At 44.5% G+C, this 19924-nt stretch overlaps 1 protein-coding gene across 1 annotated transcript; it reads right to left on the bottom strand.

Moving 5' to 3' along the window:
- Nucleotides 1–381: 381 nt before the first annotated feature.
- On the bottom strand, nucleotides 382–19760 carry ankib1a (ankyrin repeat and IBR domain containing 1a). Its single transcript, XM_079570620.1, has 21 exons — nucleotides 19566–19760; nucleotides 16462–16780; nucleotides 11680–11851; nucleotides 11458–11589; nucleotides 10530–10721; nucleotides 9631–9748; nucleotides 7319–7539; nucleotides 6876–6964; nucleotides 6659–6803; nucleotides 6424–6584; nucleotides 6176–6264; nucleotides 4850–4980; nucleotides 4637–4771; nucleotides 4477–4563; nucleotides 3703–3769; nucleotides 3006–3151; nucleotides 2743–2921; nucleotides 2611–2662; nucleotides 2467–2523; nucleotides 2212–2335; nucleotides 382–2130 (listed from the first exon to the last, which is right to left on the bottom strand). Exons 2-21 carry the CDS (start codon nucleotides 16647–16649, stop codon nucleotides 956–958), a joined length of 3660 nt encoding a protein of 1219 aa, XP_079426746.1. The 5' UTR covers nucleotides 16650–16780; nucleotides 19566–19760; the 3' UTR covers nucleotides 382–955.
- Nucleotides 19761–19924: the final 164 nt, after the last annotated feature.

Below are 19924 nucleotides of genomic sequence, written 5' to 3' on the forward strand. Positions count from 1 at the left end.
AACAGTGATGTCACATGGAAATGCGTCTTGCAAAAAAAATACTAAAAATAAAGATAAATTAGTGTAAAAACCTCATCAACAGAAACTTGAACAGGACAGAGACTGAAATGTGTCATTAATGTATGACTTAATATTGATCATAAACACCCATTGCTTTGGCTCAGTAAACAGTGGCATTTTGAATTATATTTGAACTCAAAAGTACAAATATAAAATGTAGCAACAGCAGTATATTTCTGTATTTCTCACATTCACGCAGGAAACTATTCATGTCATCACTTAAAATACAGTTTGCTTTAAACTGAGCCAAAGCAACGTTTGTAAAAGAACAGAAGCAAAAGCATGAAAGCGACAAAGGACTGAACACGTCTAGACAAATGACATGGCCTTCTTCCATTCAGATTGAACCAAATAACTGCGGCTCACTAACAGAGAGGAAAGGGCCGTCCTCTGCGGCTGATGCTTCAGTCGAGTGTTGAGGCAGGCACAGTGTGCGTGAAGGTCCAAACACAATAACAGGCCCTGATTGTACAGTACGCTCAACGAGCTCCAGGTAAAAGGATTGAGATTTGGCCCCAGGAGCTTTGACAGGTTAATGTTAGCATCAGTGTCTCTAACATAGGACAGTTTCAATGTTTATGAGGCAAGTTTGGAGTTTAGCAGGAACAGCACCAAAACTTTACCCTGAACTATGATAAATACAGAGAATAAATAATTAAAAACCAAAACATGTGCAGCATTTTATGTGCGTGATATCAGTAGCTTTTCATTTATGTAAAAAACAAATGATTTGTATAACTTAAGAAATAACATGTCTGTTTTACAGCAGACAAAAGCACTTAAAACAAACAGCGTATGACATCATCTGGACAACGTTTGCAGGGTGTCAGGTCCTCTCTAGATACAGTATGATACAGACACCCCTCAGAGGCTGCTCTACATCTTTATGTCTCTGTCAAACCAGGTGAACTTGCTCCTCCCACTCCTCAGGTGACTGGTCCTGCTGTGGGGCAGTGTGAATGGGACTACTTTCAGACTGAGGCTGTGTGTGCTCTTCGTCCAGCGACAGCTCACACCCTGTGCCCCCCCCAGAGTCTCTGTGGTCCAGCTCCAGACCAGGGCTCACGGTGCTGGTGGCTGGCTCGCCCTCCAGGGGCTGCCAAAGCGCCGGGATAGGCACCGTGTCCCTGGACGCCGGACTCTCTGTGAGCGTGTCCGGGGACGAGTCTGTTTCGGTGGTGGGAGGGGAGGGGATCAGGGCCAGACTTTGGGGGTTGTTCTGGGGGTTGATATTGTTGTTAAACCAGGCCATGATGTTGTCCAACAGCTGGGCGCTGGCGGTGGGGTCAAGAGCTTCCAGGCTCTGAGGGTCACTGGGGGTGAAAGCGCCCCCTGGGGGAATGACTGGGGAGAGCAGCAGCTCCGGTTCAGGCTCTGGTGAAGGCAGGCACAGCACGGTGGGCGGCTGGGGCTCTGTGTAAGGAGCTGAGTCAGGTGGGAGCTCTGAGGTGCAATAAGAGCTGTCAGGCTTTGGGACATGTAAGGGCAGGTGGTCCGGGGCAGAGGGGCCGGGGTGAGTGGAGGTCTGTGCAGAGGAAGCCGTGTGCTCTGGCTCAGAGTAGCTGCTAGGGGGACAGCAGCTGTGCTCAGTCAGAGTAAGGTGGTCCTGCTCTGGACAAGGAGTGGGGTCATTATGGCCACAGCTGAACTGAGAGCAGCGCAGCCGCTGTGTGTCCGGGTCAAAGGGGTGGGAAATGCTGCTCAGTTTTAACAGACTGTCTCCCAACTCCAGAAGCTCGGCGCTCAAGGATGGGGGCGGAGGAGGGAGGGGGATTGCACTGGATACAGAGGGTTGGGAGTCGGTCCTGTTGGGGGGCTGAGGGGGGTCCAAGAGAGACAAGGGGAAGGACGACCCTCGGGCGCCCAAAGGTGCGTCTGTGGTGAGGGAGTGCAGAGCTAAGTCCACCAGTTCTCCTGCAGACGCCGCTCGTCTGTCCGTGGGCCGCTCCTCCAGACCCCGCTCTCTGCGGGACTCCTGCAGTGACAGCTGGATGGCCAACAGGATGTTAGGGTCGTCTTCATCCAGAGAGCCCAAAACTCGCCTGCGACCTTCACCTCTGTCCGAGCCGTCTGCAATGGACCCATTGAAATAAATCAACACAACTACACAATACACGATACATTTCAGTCTTTTCAGGGATCCGTGCTCACCTGTGTTGTCGCTCCTCCTGCTCGTCTCTGGGGTGTTGCTGCTGCTCCGAAGGCTGTGCAGACTCAGCATGTCTCCTCTGCGGCGTGGCCTGTGTCTGCGTCGGTACTGAATGTCAGCAAAATCCTGCACAGCGAACACTTGTTACTTAGTTACAAAGCTACGGCCCAGTGGAGCCTAATAAATCATGTCATACAAGGTTGAACAAACACGAATGTGGTTTATGCACCTGAAAAAAGTCAATACTTGAAAGTTACCTGGGAATGTCTGTCTCTCTGATCTCCTGTCCCCAAAACCGAATGCCGACTGCCCATCTTCAACACAACCAATGCAATTAGAGGCCATTGTCGCCACACATACATACAGACTTTAAGAGGACAACATTTTCAGACATGGCTTACCTCAGGAGAAGCAAAACCCAGGTATTCCCAATCCCACGATCCTCCTGGATAGCTGCAAAAAAAAAAAAAAACCAGCATTCAAACCCAAAACTGGAAATGTTTGTAAATAATTTCATTCTTAAGGAGACATACCTCCTGTGTGGAGGCTCTGGGGAATCATTTGGAGCCACCCCTCGGGCCACAGACGCCAAAAACTCCTGCCTCTTCTGCTGCACCAGTCGCGTCGCACTGACGATCTTATGGCAGGGCGTCCGCAGGTACGGCCGGTTGACTTTCTGAGCCAAGTCCTCCACTACCATCTCCAAATCGGTCTAAAAATACACACACCACTCTGACCCTGATCTGTCGCCATAATGAATGCGACTGCACTGTGTGAATCACCAGCATCGTGTTACCTGCATGAGCTCAAAGATCTCCTTTTGGGTGCTTCCCTGCTGCAGGAAGAAGCCGTACGGATAAGAGCACTTCAGCACTCGCCGCGTTTTCAGCAGCTCGGTCACACCGTCCTCTATGAACCTGGTGTCCGGAGGTGTCCCTTCACCTACAGCAGAAAGAGAGATTTATAATAGTAATAATGGCCTCCACAAGCCTGTGTAACCAAGTTTCACAAAGCACTACACTGTAGTCATTATTCATTCTCTCCATACTCGGTGGTGGCGGCTAGTAGCCAAAGCCGTCCTGGGGTAGACTGACGGAAGCCAGGCTGCCAATGTGCGCCATCGGCCCCTCCGAACACCATCAACCAACTGCTCACTCATTCATTGTAGCCTCTTGTACATGTTTTAAGTGGCAGGGGAAACTGGAGTACCCAGAGAAACCCTACGCAGACAAACATGTAAACTCCACACAGAAAGGCTCCAGCCTGGAATCAAACCCAGGACCTTCTAGCTGTGAAGCACAAGCACTAACTACTGCGCCACCACTTTATCACTGTTACAGTGACACCGGTGCTTTTTTATTTCAAGAGAAGAAAATGCTTTAAATCCAATCCCATGAAAATGAACAGAAAATAATAAAGTATCAATTCATGTTCACTATACAGCAAGAAAACACTTGATAACAGAATTATATTTAGTTGTGAGAGTTACGTACGGCTGATAAAAGCCCGACTGAGCTGCTCCATCTTCTCTTTAGCCGTTTTCAACAATCTCTGCTCCAACTGACGAACAGAAAATAAGTCTCAAATTATAGAACCCATAGTCATTAGCTTGGTGAGTCTTGAGAGTTTGGACAAAACCATTTTCCTACAGAGAAAATCAATGCTAAATATACTGTATCATGCTTGAATAAAGCTTCTAGGAAATGTGCATTACTAAGTACATGTATTTCTGACTTTTTATTTTGTTGAAATGCACAGTTTCAGAAGGTTCATGTCAATTTCTCCTACACAAGAGGTTAGTTTATTCTGACTCAAAAAAGTTTCTCTACAATTGTGGATAAAATTGCATCTTTAATGTAAAATATAAAATGAAATTAATAATTATATTCATTCACCATCATTTCAGAGAATGTTGTGGGACACAGACGCAGTAGAGAAGATTCAAACCTCCAACCTCTCGGTATAAATGTCTAAATCATTTACAAGAATGTATTTTGTATAATTTAATTAGAAATTACCAATTGAAACTGAAATATTTTGAAATCCAACTTTCAGGTTTAATTATACAAAAGAGTAAATCATCCTTATGGGAGCATAAATTAGAAGCTTAAATGATATTGAACGGGAATTATTAAAATTATATGACAGATATAATGGTGATTAATTGGGAAATTAGCCTTAAAATAATATGAATTTGAAAACCTGTTTTGTCCCAACTCACAAGAATCCCTGAGTTTAGCATGAATACTGTGAAACACTGGGAGTACCTTGTAGCTGTGTTCGTGGTTCTTAAAGCGAGTGTAATAATGCATGAATCTATCCAATTCCTGAAAGCTTTTGTGCTTCTTTTCTGCCTGAAACACAAAGTAACATCATTAGATCAGCGTGTGATTGTACAGTGTTCCCGGCTGAGTCTAAGGCTCTCACTTCTACAGTCATCTCCTTGGACTGCTCCTCCAGCTGCTGGATGACTTCATAGCGCGTGCAGCGGTAATAGCCTCCGGTCGACGAGCTGTGCTTCTTCCATTCTTCCAGACAGATCCAACAGAAATCATACTTACACTGAAGCAGACCAAAACAACATATATCACAGAGAATAGTGATTCGTCCAAACCAAAGATGACCTTCAGATGCTCTTACTTTGGCACACTGCATATGGTTGCAGCCCTCATTCTTCTGAATGGGGGACTTGCAGTTGGCACAGGGTTTAGAGTTGGTCAGCAGCCACAGGCAGTTAGCAGCATCTTCATAGGCCTCACCCACACCAGCCACTGCAGTCACACAGAAGGAATTCAGCCACCTCAGTGCATTATCAAATAGATCCACACAACTGCCTCACTATGCACTGGGACAGGGGCTCCCAAACCGCTCAGGACGTGACCCCCGAAATCAAACAACAACTCGGGAAAATTCAGTAAAATGTAATCAGCATTTACAGTAATTTAAGGTGTAAAACGTTTACTATCTGGTTTAATGAGTTTAATATGTATGTTGATATTTGGCTTAATGTCATTAAAATATGCTGTTTTCAATTAAACATAGGTGAAACTCGGAAAAAATTATAATATCATTTAAAAGTGCACTCATTTCTGTTACTCAATGTAAACTGAAACTAATTATGATATAGACTCAATACATGCAAAGTGAGATATGTATAGCCTTCATTTCTTATCATTTTGATTATTATGGCTCAGCTTGTAAAAACCCCAAAGTAAAAATTTAATAAAATTAGAATTTTGGAAAATGGACTGAAAGCCATAATCGTCAAAAACAAATAAAGGCTTGACATGTGTCACTTTGCATGTCATGAGTCTATATCACATGTGTCACACATGCGGCCCGCGAGATGATTTAATGTGGCCCTTTGAAGAGCATGGCAAGTCTTTAGTCCATTCCTGTGCGGAGTTATGGATTTTTAACGAAATAACCAGTTTGCTCACTCCAGCCACTAGGGGCAGCTTAAATTTAAAAAAAAAAGGAAAGAATTCCACACGTGTCCAGCAGAGGTCACTGACATAATAAGAGATCAGGATATAAACAGCATATTATAGCCATGTGGTAAATGGTCAGTCTGGCCCAGGGCGGCTGTGGCTACAATAGTAACTTACTGCCATCGAGTGTGGAGTGAATGAATAATGACTTTATGTAGAAACATGTGACACAGGCTGATAAAGCTTTATGAGGCCACAGTCCTTTACAATATATGCAGACCGCGACCCGCCGTGGGGGCTGAATTTCGGCCCTCAACCCAAACAAGTTGGATTACAGAAATGAACTTTTGAACGACATTCTAATTTCCCGAGTTTCACCTGTACATCAAATTCAATGTCAGAAACGTAAACAAATATTGTCTCAAAATCATCTTCAGTGTCCCGTGACGCCCCAGGAGCCCCAACCCCCCCACTTCGGGAACCACTGCACTAGGACATGTTTTTTTTAAGAAGCCAACGATAGGCAGAGACTTACGCTCCTCAGGCTTCATCTCTGTGACTTTGTGGAGCCAGTTCCTCCACATGTGACAGTCACATGGCTCATGGGCCTCCCCAAGGCACTCCCTGCAGAGATAAAGATAAAAGAAGGCAAACAAATACCATGAGCTGATCTCAATCAGTTCCAACAAATCAACAAGAGTTTGAAGTGACTGCAGATACTGTACGGACACAAATGTAGAAAAAAAAAAAAAGCACATTTAATGTCATAATCTGATTACGCACCAGCAGAAGAGGTGTCCTTTGCCACAGTCCACAGCGGGGGAGGGCAGCAGGGGGAAACTGTGTGGATCGTTGTCCCCGGGACTTGGTCGGGTCAGTCTCACAGCGCGCTCACACCGAGGTACAGGACACCAGCGGATGGACGGGTTGTTCTCCACAAATGCCTAGAAATGACAGTCAACTTTTAATCACAAAATGTCAGAAGTTTATCAATGAACCAAAATAGCGATTGCCTGACCTTAATGTCGAACTGGAGATATCGCTGGTCCATTTCTCTGGAAACCACACTCTCGATCACGTGCACCGGCACCAACTGGTAACACTCGTAGGCCGGGCAGAAGATGTTGTGCGCATCCCCTTCTTGTATTTTCACATTGAGAAACCTTAAAAACAAAGGTGATATGAAGGAACAGCCAGGAACCAAGTCTCAGACATATTGCTCATAACAAACTCACTCTTCCCAGCATGCTCTGCAGAATTCATGACCACAGGACATGTCCACTGGGTCTTCAAAGACGGAGATGGAGCACAGGCAGATCCCACACTGTAGAGACGAGGAAAAGACTGAATTACAATTTGAGGCTCGTTGTTTTCTTGTGTTTGTTTTATTATGAGATTTCTAAACTCATCTCTCGATTCAACAGGACGAGAGCTGAACACACTCTGCCCTGACAAATATTGTAACTGGCTTTATAATTACAAGTGTTGAATGAGAACAGAGAGATTCGCTACTTCAAACAAGCCTCAGCCAAAAACACTACAAAAGGAGGCACAGAAATATTGTGACAGCGCCGCACTTTGTTGTTGGAGCTGCTTCTCAAACTGAGCATTACCCATTTTCCCCGACTAATGCCGTCTCACAAAGAAGAACTTCGGTAAATAATTGAGTGGCGTGTACCGTAGCCAGGCTCTCGTCCCCAGGGGTGAGGCAGCTGTCCGTGGGGGAGGTGAGGGTGAGGGTAAGGGGTGAGCGCGGGGTCCTGGGGGTGCGCGGCGAGGGCAGAGTGTCCCAGGCATTGTACCCGCTCGGAGGCGGGGTGGGCATGGCTACACCGGAGCGCTGGCAGCAAGACTCCGCATCAGACATCCAGGCCTCCAGGAGCTTCTCCCTGTCCCAGTCTGCGACAAGACGAACCAGAGACACAATATTTCAAGTCATCGTCCTTAATGTGCAAGTCCCGAATCATTAAAGGGTTTGAGTCCACCATCACAAAAACAAGTCACAAGTACAGCTCATTTAAGAACTATTTTCTTACTATTTTCCAAGCAGTGTCGTCTCAATCAACATTGAACCATGAACCATCCATTCCACTGTATTTAACTGCCTTTGTGTGTTGTGTTGCTGCGCCATTAACCTTTATTGAATCAATTGAGGTTTCAGCTACTGCGATTAGCTAACCTCAAGGCGCAGAGGGTTTCCCCCCTGCCTTGCACCGACATAGACATGTTTGCCAATCAGAATGATCGAGCCTCACTTCCTCTGGGTGCTGCCAATCAGAAGTGTCTGCAGGAGAATCATGTTGAAAACAAACTATACATGTGTCTTGTGCTGTGTCTTGAACACTTTGAATATTACTTTTGCTTAATGTTGTTGTAACTTTATGCCATATACTACAGTGTTGGGGAGTAACTGAATACTTGTTTTCAGAATAGGATACTACTTTTTGAGTGGCTGTATTCAGGCACAGTTGCTCTTTCATTCGAAGGTATTTGGAGAACAGCTATTTTTCTAACATCTAAGGAATATTTGAAAAAATCAATCATTACATTTCAGTTTTAGACTCATAACAATAGGTGGAAAAAAGATCCAAACCGCAGGGGGAAGGTTTAGCGTTACTGCTGTGGACATTTGCAAAGTGCTTTCTTGCATTTCTAATCAGTGACACATAAGTTCAAAACAGGTGGTGTAGCAAGGGCTGAACGATTTGGACAAAATTTCACATCTCGATATCGACACGATGTAACTATGGGTTAGGTGAAAACCAAGCATTTTTCAGAAAAATAAAAACAACATAATAAAGTTTTATTGATGAAAATCTAAATCGTTTGTATCTTGCCGTTTCAATTTCTAATGCTTTGAATGTTCATATCTCTATATCGATACGATACATCTTTCAGCCCTAGTAGCAAGTTTCATTATACGCCACTTTTGGTTAGGAATATAATGTAAATCAACGTGAACATATTCTAAGAATTCAGAATACAACACAAAATACATTTAAAGCACCGGTAGTCAGTATTTTGTAACTAAATACAAGTATTCTCCCCAACACTGAGCATATAGATATAGAGTGGGGCAAAAAGGCATTTGGCTGAAATCCAGTAGTATAGTATAAATGGTAAATGGTCTCAACTTATATAGCGCTTTTCCACCTACATTAGGCACTCAAAGCGCTTTACAGCAAGGATCCACTCACCCATTCATACACCAATGTACGCAGACACTGGGGGCAATGTGGGTGAAGTGTCTTGCCCAAGGACACAACGACAGTGTACACTTTCAGGAGGTGGGAATCGAACCCCTGACCTTCCGATCATGAGACGACCTGCTCTACCATCTGCGCCACCGTCGCCCGTATATGGGGAACTGACCAAATACTTTTCTGCCCCACTGTATGTGTGTGTGTGTGTGTGTGTGTGTATAGGTATATATGTTATATATATGCATACGTGTATGTGTATCGTGTGTTTGCAGGTATGCCTGCAGGTATGGGTGTGTATGAACAGTATGTACAGTTCTATGTGCATGTGTGTTATGTAACTGCCCTGTCACCATGATTTGTTTAAATACATTTTTACAGCACATTTTTGATGTAAATATGAGGCAGATATTCTGAAAACTACAAAATCCCTCATGCAGATCTGTATGTTGTTGCAAGATGAAGCTTAAACGTAATAACTGATTACCATGACGTTTAACAGATGTTTTAAAGTATAGATGCAGCTCGATGTGCAATTGCATGAAAAATAAAATATAGACTATACATAAAATTAAATACAACACATTTGAAATCCACATTGTGCAGCCCGACATCCGCCTTAACCATTTCATTAGGCACATCTTGCCAAAGTTGATCAGGCGCCTGATTTACCATCACTCATTTTGACAGACTGAAAGATTACCTGCACATCTTACACAATGTACAAGATACTGGGACTGAAAGATGAATCGCAATACAGTGGAAATTGCAGCTACAAATAAATACACACCATGAGCACGGAGCAGGGCCTCAGCGGTGAACAGAGGCGCTTGAAGCATGTCGGCGGTTTCCACAATCAGCATGTCCTTCAGCTTACGCAAATCCTGGAGCTTTAGTCCCTCGAAAGGCTGCAAGGACAAAGATTTTTTAGCTTGACGGCAATCAGTCCCCCCCCCCCCGCCCCAAGATCCAGCCCAATGTCCTTCACCAATGATTCTCCGCCCATCCCGAACTGCAGCGCCCCAGAAATGTCGGAAACGTACAGTAATATCCACTTATTAGATACACAATAAGAGAAAGGAAATGACTGAATGGGAAGTATAAAGCCAAGTGAAAAAACTAAATATACTAATTTATGTGGTTACAGAGGTGAACATTGTGGGGATTGCGTAAAGTGTGGATTTGGCTGCAGGACGACAGATCACACCGTTATCAGTTGGCAGCAGCTGCAGCTGGAGAGCGGCGCCAGTGCCCTCGCTTTAGAAAGTGCTGAGAAAACGAAAGGAACTGAAGTCAGAAGGCACAGCCGCACTTGCACACTGTGGGACTGGACCTCATAAAAGATAACTAGATATTATATGAAGACACTGAAGGTGAAACGCTCGGGAAATAATATGCCAAAATGTAGGTGGCTGACTTCAGGTAACTGAGCTTAGTCGTTACCGGAAAAGCAGTAAATGATCACATGACTTTATTATCAGACAAAGCATGAGAGGCAAAGGCAGCAGTTATTATTGTATCCAAACACGCACCCAAACCAGGGACAGCACCTCTGCCTTCCAGTCACACGAGACATTTGCATTTTCAGTTGCAGCCAAGATTATGCAAATGACTCAAAACAGCACAACTACTGTTTGCCAACACGGAGCCACCAGGAAATCCCCGGTGATATCGCGCGTGTCCCCTCACCTCTTTGTACTGCAGCAGGTTGCTTTCAGCTTGTGCGTCCGAGTTCGACTGCGGCGCTGACGAGGAGGAGAAAACCATCTGCGACTCTAGGCTGAGGGCCAGCTCCGTGTGGTGGTGCCGCTCAGCGTGATCGCACGGCGTCAACTTGTCCTCGTCTTCCACAAAAAGGTCCGCCTCGTTCTGTATTAGCAGCTACGAACGCAAAAAGGTATGGAGAGGAATGAAGGAGAGGGAGAGAGGAAGGCAGTGAAAAGAGAGCACAATATAGTAGTTGGCACAATGTCCATATCACAAATCACTCTGCTCAAAAACACATGGCAACAGTGTATTTTTAATCAGGATTTTTGGACCATTTTAACCTCTTAACCCCCAACTGAACAGAGCACATTTTTCTCCAGTTTGTCTTTAGCCAAATCTAAAAGCTTCTTGAACAAAATTGCTACAAAAACAAGAAGAAAACGAGCATGAAAAATCGTCAAAAAGTGATAAAATAGAGCCACCAAAGAGTGATAAAAAAGTCAAAAACTCAACAAAAATGCGGCAAAAAGATGACGAAAAACATAATTTAAAAAAAACAGAAGAATCGACAAAAACTCAACAAGAGAGTGGCAAAAATTAGACGAAAAAGAATGTGAAAAAAGTGACAAAGATCCGTTTATATCAGTTTTGTAGGTCTTGGCTTTCAAATGAGGCGTTACTCTGGCCTGTAAGCTCCAGCCAAGAAGCTTTGCCGAACTGTAGAAAATGCACTTGTTAAGGCAGGGGTTAAGAGGTTAAATCTGTTTTTTGACACACATCTTGCTTGAAATGGATTAGTGAAATAAAAACACACCAAAAAAAACTCTGGATCTACCAAGTGGTCAGATATCACTTTGAGCATTCGTCTATGTAATAACGCTTTGTTTGCACATCACTGAGTTTGTCTAACCTCCACACAGCTCCTTAAGCCTGCGGCGGCAGCGTAGTGCAGGCAGGTGCAGTGGTGGTTGTCGGTGGCATTGACGTTGGCCTTTTCGTACTGGCCTCCCTCCAGCCTGGCTCCAGTCCAGCTCAGAATCATCTGCAGAGGGAAAAAAACGCCCCCAAACACACTGCGCTTTATCAACGGCCCAAACCGGTTTCTGAGCGCTGCCTTTCATCACAGTCGTACCTGGAGGCAATCAGTGCGACGCTGTTCATCCCTCTGGGGCCGGGCCAATCGCGGTGACAGCGCCCCCTCTGGCAGCAGCAGGATCTGTGGGCCTTGGCAAAGAACGTGGAGGCATGTCTCATTGTGCACATCTCGCTTGTTTGGGTTCCCCTCTTTGCTGAACAGGAAAGACCTAGACAACAACGAAAAGAAAAACAATAATGATATGGTTAGAGGAACAAAAATGGCTGAGAATGAAGTATTTCCTGTTTATCTTCTGTATCTACACGCCGCCGTTTGGACAGCAGTGGATGTGTCCGTCTTTCCCTAGAGCCTGTTGCCGCACATCTGTGGTCAATCCAGATTTGATCAAATGTCCATTTACCAATTTGTTTTTCTCTTTCCTCTCTGCATTTTGCCCACACACTGACCCACCCATGCTGCTTTGCTTTACAGAACATCATATTCTTTACTCTGATTTGACCTCTTACCCCACCCCGCCTTAACCCAGCACATTTTGTCCGGCGTCATCCAAATCTAAAAGCTTCACGACTGGAGAGCAACAGTGTAATATCTCATTTGAAAGCTAAGGCCAACAGGTTGTTGTCACATTTTTGTCGTGGTTTTGCCATATTTTCTCACTTTTTGAGTTGAGTTTTCGTCACTTCTTTATCGCTCTTTGGTCACCTTTTTGTTGTATTATTGTTGCTTTTCTAGCACCTTTTAGTCGCTCTTTTGTAGCCTCTTTGTCCCTTTTTTGTCATGTATTGATCGCATTTTCATTCAAGAAGCTTTTATATTTGGGTAAAGCCAAACTGGAGAAAATGTGCTTGGTTTAGGCGAGGGTTACTGCCATCAGTCTTGTTTTAAACATAGTATTCCTTGTGTCTGCCTTCTTACCATCTGCACTTACAAAAAACTACTGTACAAAATTCCACCCAATGAACCGATAAAAGAAAAAGCATTATTCTCCTCAAGGGTCTTTTTTTTGGGTGAAATATTTAAAAATCCTGCGTCTTCTCTGTGCGCTCACCTCTGCTCAGACCTCACTAACTTTGCCGGGAGTGGGACATCACCAGCTTATCTCCATGGAGACGATGCCGCTTTGATTTGCTGCTTTCTTTCTTTTTCCACAGGTAACATAAGGACTGAGTTAAACGTCCCCTTTCTGAAAGCAAGATTTTTCAAACCAACTGCGTAATGGTGTCCCTCTCTGTGACACGGTTGAATTACAGTTTTGGTATTTGTGCTTCACTGTGCTGCTGCTGCTGCTGCTGCTGACCTTCTTATTCTTTTAGCTGGAGCCCCTGCAGCCTCCCCTAACGACAGCGCACTGCCAGCTCACCCGCACTGCAATAATCACTAATTATTCCTCCTTCAGCCACTACTAACCCCCTCGATCCGCACGCACGCAGAATGGATGGCCTTATTATTAACCAAACCACTAAGAGCATTGACGAACGCCGCACTCACTCAGAGCACACAGCTAAAGGGAACTCCACGCAATTAAACCGGCTTCTTTTGGCCGTTTGTTTAAGTGTTCGCCTTCCTGCAGACAAACAACAGTCTGAGTAGATTTCCTGTGCTCCATGATTCTGCGCCACACTAATAGGTCTAACTTGTGATCGCCCAGTTAGCGGTCCTCGCGGGATTTCTGTCCAATTCAACCCACAGAGATGACTAAAACGGGAGCGAATATGAAACAGATACATGTTAAAAATACTCAAGAAAAACAGACTGCATCCCGCTGCCCACGCTCGTCCTCCGGGGTTTTATTTTGTCTGAGATTTCTTGGTCGTCTATCCGCCGCCTCTGTCCGACAGAGTTGTTGGAACAAAAGCAGCATTTCCAAAGATGCTTATCAGTGGTAGTTTGCCGGCCTTCAGCACGCCTCTCCAGACCGTTATAGGTTAGTGGGAAGGGACGCAAATAGCACGGCAATTGATTCACGAGCGGCTGTGGACTTGCATATTCCCAGCTTGAATGCGATGTACGGTCCGGCGTCAGGCCCCTCTAATCATGGGGGGGGGGGAAGTGCAAAGGGAGGAGGGAGCCCTTTGAGTCAGCGATTCAGCTGTCGCCAGTTACAGCCAGCAGCCTGATTATCACTGCAGGGGGGTAAAGGGACACAATCAAGTCCCTGGACATTTCTTTACACTGACCTTGGTGTCCGGACTGTAAATTCTGTGATGCTTGGCTACTTCTGGCACAGCTAAACTAATACAAGAATCACAAGCACTTCAGAATCGGTTCACAGAGGGCTGAACTCCAGTGTTAGCAAGTTTTACACATGGAGACAGGTTATTGAAATTGGTATTGTATTATGGTCTTAAATATACTTGCTGTCTTCCCTTTATACTGTATCTTTTTGAAGAGCACAGTCACATTAGTGTGGAAATAAAGTATAATTTGTGATACCATTTAAGTGCACAGCTTGTTAAATATTCCATCTTTTCAGATTTTTATTTCCACAGAGGCAACAGCAAACTCTCTTCCTGTAACTTTTTACCCAGGCTAACTATGCACTAACAGAACATGGGTAGAGATCCCTTTTAAATTGTTTTCTGTATAGCATCTCGCAGCCGACGTCATGTCAAATCAAGCAGACGTTGCTCAAATGTGTAGCACTGAGGAACATGTTGAGGAGATCGGGCTATTAAGAGAAAGGACTTCGATACATGAGAATTTGGTGTCGGAGCTTCAGACAGCAAAAGCTAAACTAGAGGGACAAATTATGATTCTCTCTGCTGAAAATGACACACTGAAGAAAGACAGCCAGCAGCTTTCAAGGCAGCAGTCGGAAATACAAATAACATTCACAGTTAAAGAACAAATAACAAATCAAGCTGCCGACAATAATTCACAGTTAAAGAAGAAGCAGGTCAAGTTGGAAGAGGTGAAATGCAGTGGAGTCAGAGAAGATGACAAATGAGGTGGGAATTCTCCCAATTGAGCGCTTCAAGACACCGGAGGTCGATTAAATAAAAAGGGACTCTCAGGGAAGAAACGACCTGGATGAGAGGATTGACCAACAAAACAAGCACGCCGTTAAGAGGCGAAACACAAAAAGGGAGGCGTTACAAAGCTTAAATGCCAGAGTTATGGATAATGAGGATGAACTTCAGGCTTGGAATGAGGAACTCGAAAGAAGCTAAATTTCTCTGGAAAGGAAAATATCGAATTAGCATCAGAGAATGTTTATCTACAAGGTGCAAATGCAGAGTTTGAGACTTTGGTTAAAAGGCAAGAGAAGAGACACTTTCAGGACTCTGTACTCACACTTCAGATGGATCTACAAGATTCGAGAGGCAAACTCACCTCTGTCGAAGCTAAGGTAGATGAGCTAATGGCGGTAAACGGTCAACTTGAAGCCCAAAATACACAGCAAATGGGGCGATTCAATGGGCAAAATGTCTTTGTAGATAGTTTAGAGATAGATGGTTGCATATTTTCATTTTCCATCAGAGAGAAAGAGCTCACAATCGAGGGGATTGTCCGTTTGAACATCAGGATGCGGGAACTTTCTCCAGAGTTAGAAAATAATCAGGATGAAAGGAATGTTTCAGACAGAGGAAGCCAAACCGACTCATCAGAGCTGCGAGCAGAAGAAGCAGAGGAGGCCGGCTATACAATTCGGGGCTTTTGTTATAGCGCTGCCAGAGTTGCAGTCAAAGCAGCCGTTTTCTGTGGTGTGAGTGAGTGGTTTTAAGCACCGGCGCGGGCTACGTCATGGGAGGCGTTTGTCAGCGTTATTTCTAAATCATATCCCAAAATGATGCTGACCCGGGTTATGTCTTTAAGGTGAGCAGCTTGTAACCTGGGTGCAAGAGACGTGAATGTGTCCCTGTAGAGAGGAGCTACTCGACTGAATGTATGCTATTTGTTCATTAATTCCAGTTATATGAGAGTCTGTCTTGTGTAAATGGGTCAAAAGTGAGTAGCGAATTTCAGGACTGTGATCTTGGCCTGTGTGGTGAGGGGCAACCATCGGCCCTCAGTCTCTATAGCCTGTCCGTCCATGGGAGTGGATCTCTCCTTCCGTGGTTCTCCCCGAGGTTTCTCTTTTCTCCTACTGGGTTTTTCAGTTTTTTTGCTCTGGGTTGAAAATTGAATGGGCTTTGTTGTCAGCATCTGTGATTCCAGTTATACGAGAGCCTGTCTTGTACAAATGGATCAAAAGTGAGAAACAACTGTCAGGAGTTGACTGTTAGTGTCTGTGTAAAATCACTTAGCATCAACCTATACGTCATTGATAGCATGAATCAGTGAAGTATAGGAAGGACGGTGGAAGTGCTGAAACACAGATGCAAATGGCGGGCAGTTGTTTTTAGTGAAAGTTGAAGAGTGTAGGTGTTGTTTAAAAGAATAGGTCACTGTTTTTAAATACTGAGATATGTTATTACCTTAGCTTAGACTACAGGGCTGCCAATTCTGACTAAGATATTGAAGCAAAAGTTATAATGATCAGATGACGTAAAGTGAGCTGAAATAGACTGTCACATGGACGGTGTCAAATATATAGTGATCCTTGTTAAATGTTTATCTATTAGTTCAGGGGTCCTCAAACTACGGCCCGGCCCTTGACTTGTAGAGCACAAATCCCTGAGCATGTCAAAAAGAAAAGAAAAAAGTAAGTCTCCAGCCCATTCCAGTGCGGAGTTATGATTTTTTTAAACTAAATAACCAGTATACTGAGTCCAGCCACTAGGGCAAGGAGCAAAAAAGCTGCTCAAGGTGCTACACTACCTCACGCGTTCATGAGGTCGGATATGTGGCTTCTGCAGTTGTATTCCTGTCTTTTACCTGAGTAGTCTCGTCATGGCGTGGCGGCAGACGTAGTGCAGCGCCGTGTTGTGCTGATACTGCTCCCCGTACGACGCGTTGGGGTCGAGGCCGTCCCTGAACTGCGGGTTCCCCTCGTACAGCTGCCAGGCCAGAGCCTCGTCCCCGCTCACCAGGGCCTTTCGAAACTTCGTCGCTGTGTTGCCCATGGCTTCAAACGGGCCAAAGAACGGCTAGAGCGCGCGCTGCGGCAAATGTCGGCCCGCCTGCCTGGCCCCGCCGCCTTCCGCCAAACACGGGTTGGAACTTAAAGCAACATGGTTCGCAGTGATGTCCTTCCCTGCGGAGGAAAGGAGAATTCAATCAGTGAATGTGAAATGATTAACGGTCGGTAACACTGAAAATGTTTCAACCTGAGCATAAGGTATTTTGGGTCATTGTTTTTGCCTGGTTTGCACTGATAAGGATGATAGGATGAGCTTAAAAAAAACAAGTCAATCTCTGTGTTGAGTGATTGATGTAAACGACGACAACAACAACAACCTGAAGTGAAAACAAAAAAAGCGACAGAAACTAAATTAATCAGAGCGACCATTGATTAGGAGTCGAGTTTATCTTATAGGAAATGGCAGATAAACGAGGGCTGAAGAAACAAACCGAAAAAGCAGATAATTATAAAAGAGGGCAAGCGCAAGAGGCAGGTTAATAATATCCACGCCATTGATTTGTCACTGAGTTGATGAAAGACGCTCCGGTCAATAAAACCACTGCTGAGAAAGGAGTTTGTTGCCTTTTGGGAAAAGTTCAGCACATTTAGCCATGTTTACGGGTTTTCCAGCCATTTGAAAGCTAAATGAACACGGCTTGAACTGCTTATTGCTGACTGAGTGCATGCATGGGTGTTATTTTGGGCCCAAACCTGTTTAACTTTAACGGTCTCTTTGCTTCCACCAGGAATCACAAGAATTACAGGAATTAATACTGACAGGTTTAACGGAAAATAAGACAGTGATTTTAAATACATCATAATTACGATGACAGCTTTGTTATGCAAGTTCTAACAAGGATCTCCATTGTAATACTAGTAGTCAAAATAGCAGAAATAGTAGTAGTAGAACATCCTTGATAAGCAGCTATGGTTATTAAATAGCTATTGTTAAGCTAATGTGACTAATTAGTACTAAAATGAGCACTAAATGTGGTACAAAGCATCTTTTCGTTAAGATTAATGTATTTTGTACGTGGTCCCTGTCAAATAAACCAATAAAGTAAACTAAACTAAGTATGAAACTGTGTAAAAGAGGCCGACACTTTCACACAAAACAAAAACTCATATTTAGCTTTGCGTGTACCGCACCGAATCGAAACCAGGTCTACAACTGAACTAAACCATGTTCTACATGAGGACAAAGACAGACAAGTTAAAAAATGTGGATAAAACTGACTCTAGACTAAACTTTTAGAGGACCCTACAAACCAGCAACAGCAGTTTTGAGAAACACTGGCGTTGAGACAAACAATAATAATAGGGAGTTTTGTGCTATCAACTACTTAATCAATGTTGTGTTCCTTATCTGATCTACCAGTCGGGAGTCTCTGTCAGGAACGTGCAGAGCTACATCCTTAATCAGTGGAGTCTGTATGGCAGAGCATGAGTGTATCATTACAGTCTTCTTTCTATGGCCATCTGTCTGGCTCACACAAAGGGCCTCTTTTAGCCCTGGTTACACTAGGTCTCAGGCTTGCCGGGCCCTGGAACATTTGAATAACATGGTTGCCTGCCTCCCCTCCTATTACTACACACAGATCGGCCAAGGTCCTGACAGGCAGAGTCACACTGACAGTCAAGGGTTATCACAAGCATTTTACATTAGCTCAGCCCGATGTGTCGAGGAGCATCTGGATAATATCAGGGGGAAAACAAGGCCCTTTTTAATAGGTCAGTCAGTCTGTTTGGCTCTGGTTTATTTCCAGTTCACTTCACTGCTCGACCGGCCCGCCAGCATGTCTCTCACACAAATAAGACAGAAGATTTGGACCAATAAAAGCTCTTTTAAAAGCATATTCTGTAGTCTGCATCAATTATCAACAATTATCAAACACAGTTGAGACCACACAGTATAAAGTGGTCAGAACGACAGTTTTACCACTTGTTGACTCAGCTGCCCTTAAACCTAAATCAGAAACATGTGTTTGCTTAAAAAGGGAGATTTTCTTTTCTTAATTTGTCCACAGAGAGATGGCCTTCATTCCCACTTGGCAAAATGATCAAAACTAAGTGACTCACAAGCTCAAGCCTCACATACACATATTACTGAAATACATTACAGATAAAAGGATGATGTGGAGCCTTTATTAGATCCAGATAATCCGGAAAGCTCCCAAGATCTTTTTCAGTCACCATCAACTTCTTACATTAATTTATTTGTACAATGACTCACGTAACGCATATGAAGGACAACAGATCACATTCTGCATTTGGCATTAGCTATGATGAATAATTTCATGTCACTGTATTCAAGAGGGACACTGAAGTATTCATTCAGTCTCCACACAGTTAACATACAGTTGTAAACTGCTCAAAGGAAAGGCTTTTACCAGTAAACTGTCACTCAATGACTGAATACAGTGAATACGACATGTGGTGGTCACTGGGCACAGTGCTATAGGTCAGCTTGGGCAAGAGGGTGCAAGTTTACAAGAAAGTGCAGCCACTTCAGGGCCAGGACACATTCTGATTTTTGTTTTACTTAAAATAGCTGGGTCACGGCATATGCACTAAATATCCAGGTCAGACCTCGTGTGGCTATCCTGAAAAAGTGTGTCAGCATGAAATGGAGCACAAAACAAACACCCACTGACTTCTCTGCATGTTCAGTCCATGCGGCCCCACGGTAAAGCTCCTTTGTTCAACACACTGCACAGTCTATGGCGAAAACCCGAGCAGTAAAACCCCAAACTGAGAAGACGTCGTACGTAAACCTGCTATAACACGGAGTATTAAAAGGACTCCCTCCCTGGGAAAGCGTTACCACCCAAACGAGGCTACCTTCTCCGCTAGCAAGCCTCTCATCCAGGTCTATCTACCCTACAGCAGGACAACGCAAAAATCTCGCTTTACTTACACGGCTGTATCACTGGTCAATACGGCGTCGCTCACTCGGAAACATATGCGAACCGAGGGCCATATTTTGCTACTGTCATACGCCTCCCCGGATGCTGCTGGTGCTTCGTCGCTGGAGCATGTTCACGGCCCCGGCTACAGCTCAGAGCGGAGGGGTGAAGCTGACTGCTCCTCTCTCAGTACCGCGGTGTTGTTGTTGCTGCCAAAAAGGAAAGTAAGCTGCGCATGCGCGGCCGTGACGTCACACACGAAGGGCCCTGCGATTGGCTGAGAATCCGCGTACTTTACCTACAATATGGCCAATTTTCTTAACTTTTGTAAATATTTGGTTGGGTTAATGAATGAGGGAAGGCGAGGCAA

This window comes from Gobius niger, assembly GCF_951799975.1.
Source record: "Gobius niger genome assembly, chromosome: 14".
Taxonomy (NCBI): domain Eukaryota; kingdom Metazoa; phylum Chordata; class Actinopteri; order Gobiiformes; family Gobiidae; genus Gobius; species Gobius niger.

Bases quoted from the DNA above. Each gene is read 5' to 3' on its own strand.
- ankib1a (XM_079570620.1), bottom strand. From the start codon at position 16,649: ATGGGCAACACAGCGACGAAGTTTCGAAAGGCCCTGGTGAGCGGGGAC. The intron at 6,585-6,658 runs GTCAGGCAATCG...TGTCATTTCTAG, and splicing joins ATCTCCAGTTCGACATTAAG to GCATTTGTGGAGAACAACCC. The intron at 2,524-2,610 runs GTAAGCCATGTC...GTTGTGTTGAAG, and splicing joins TGGGTTTTGCTTCTCCTGAG to ATGGGCAGTCGGCATTCGGT.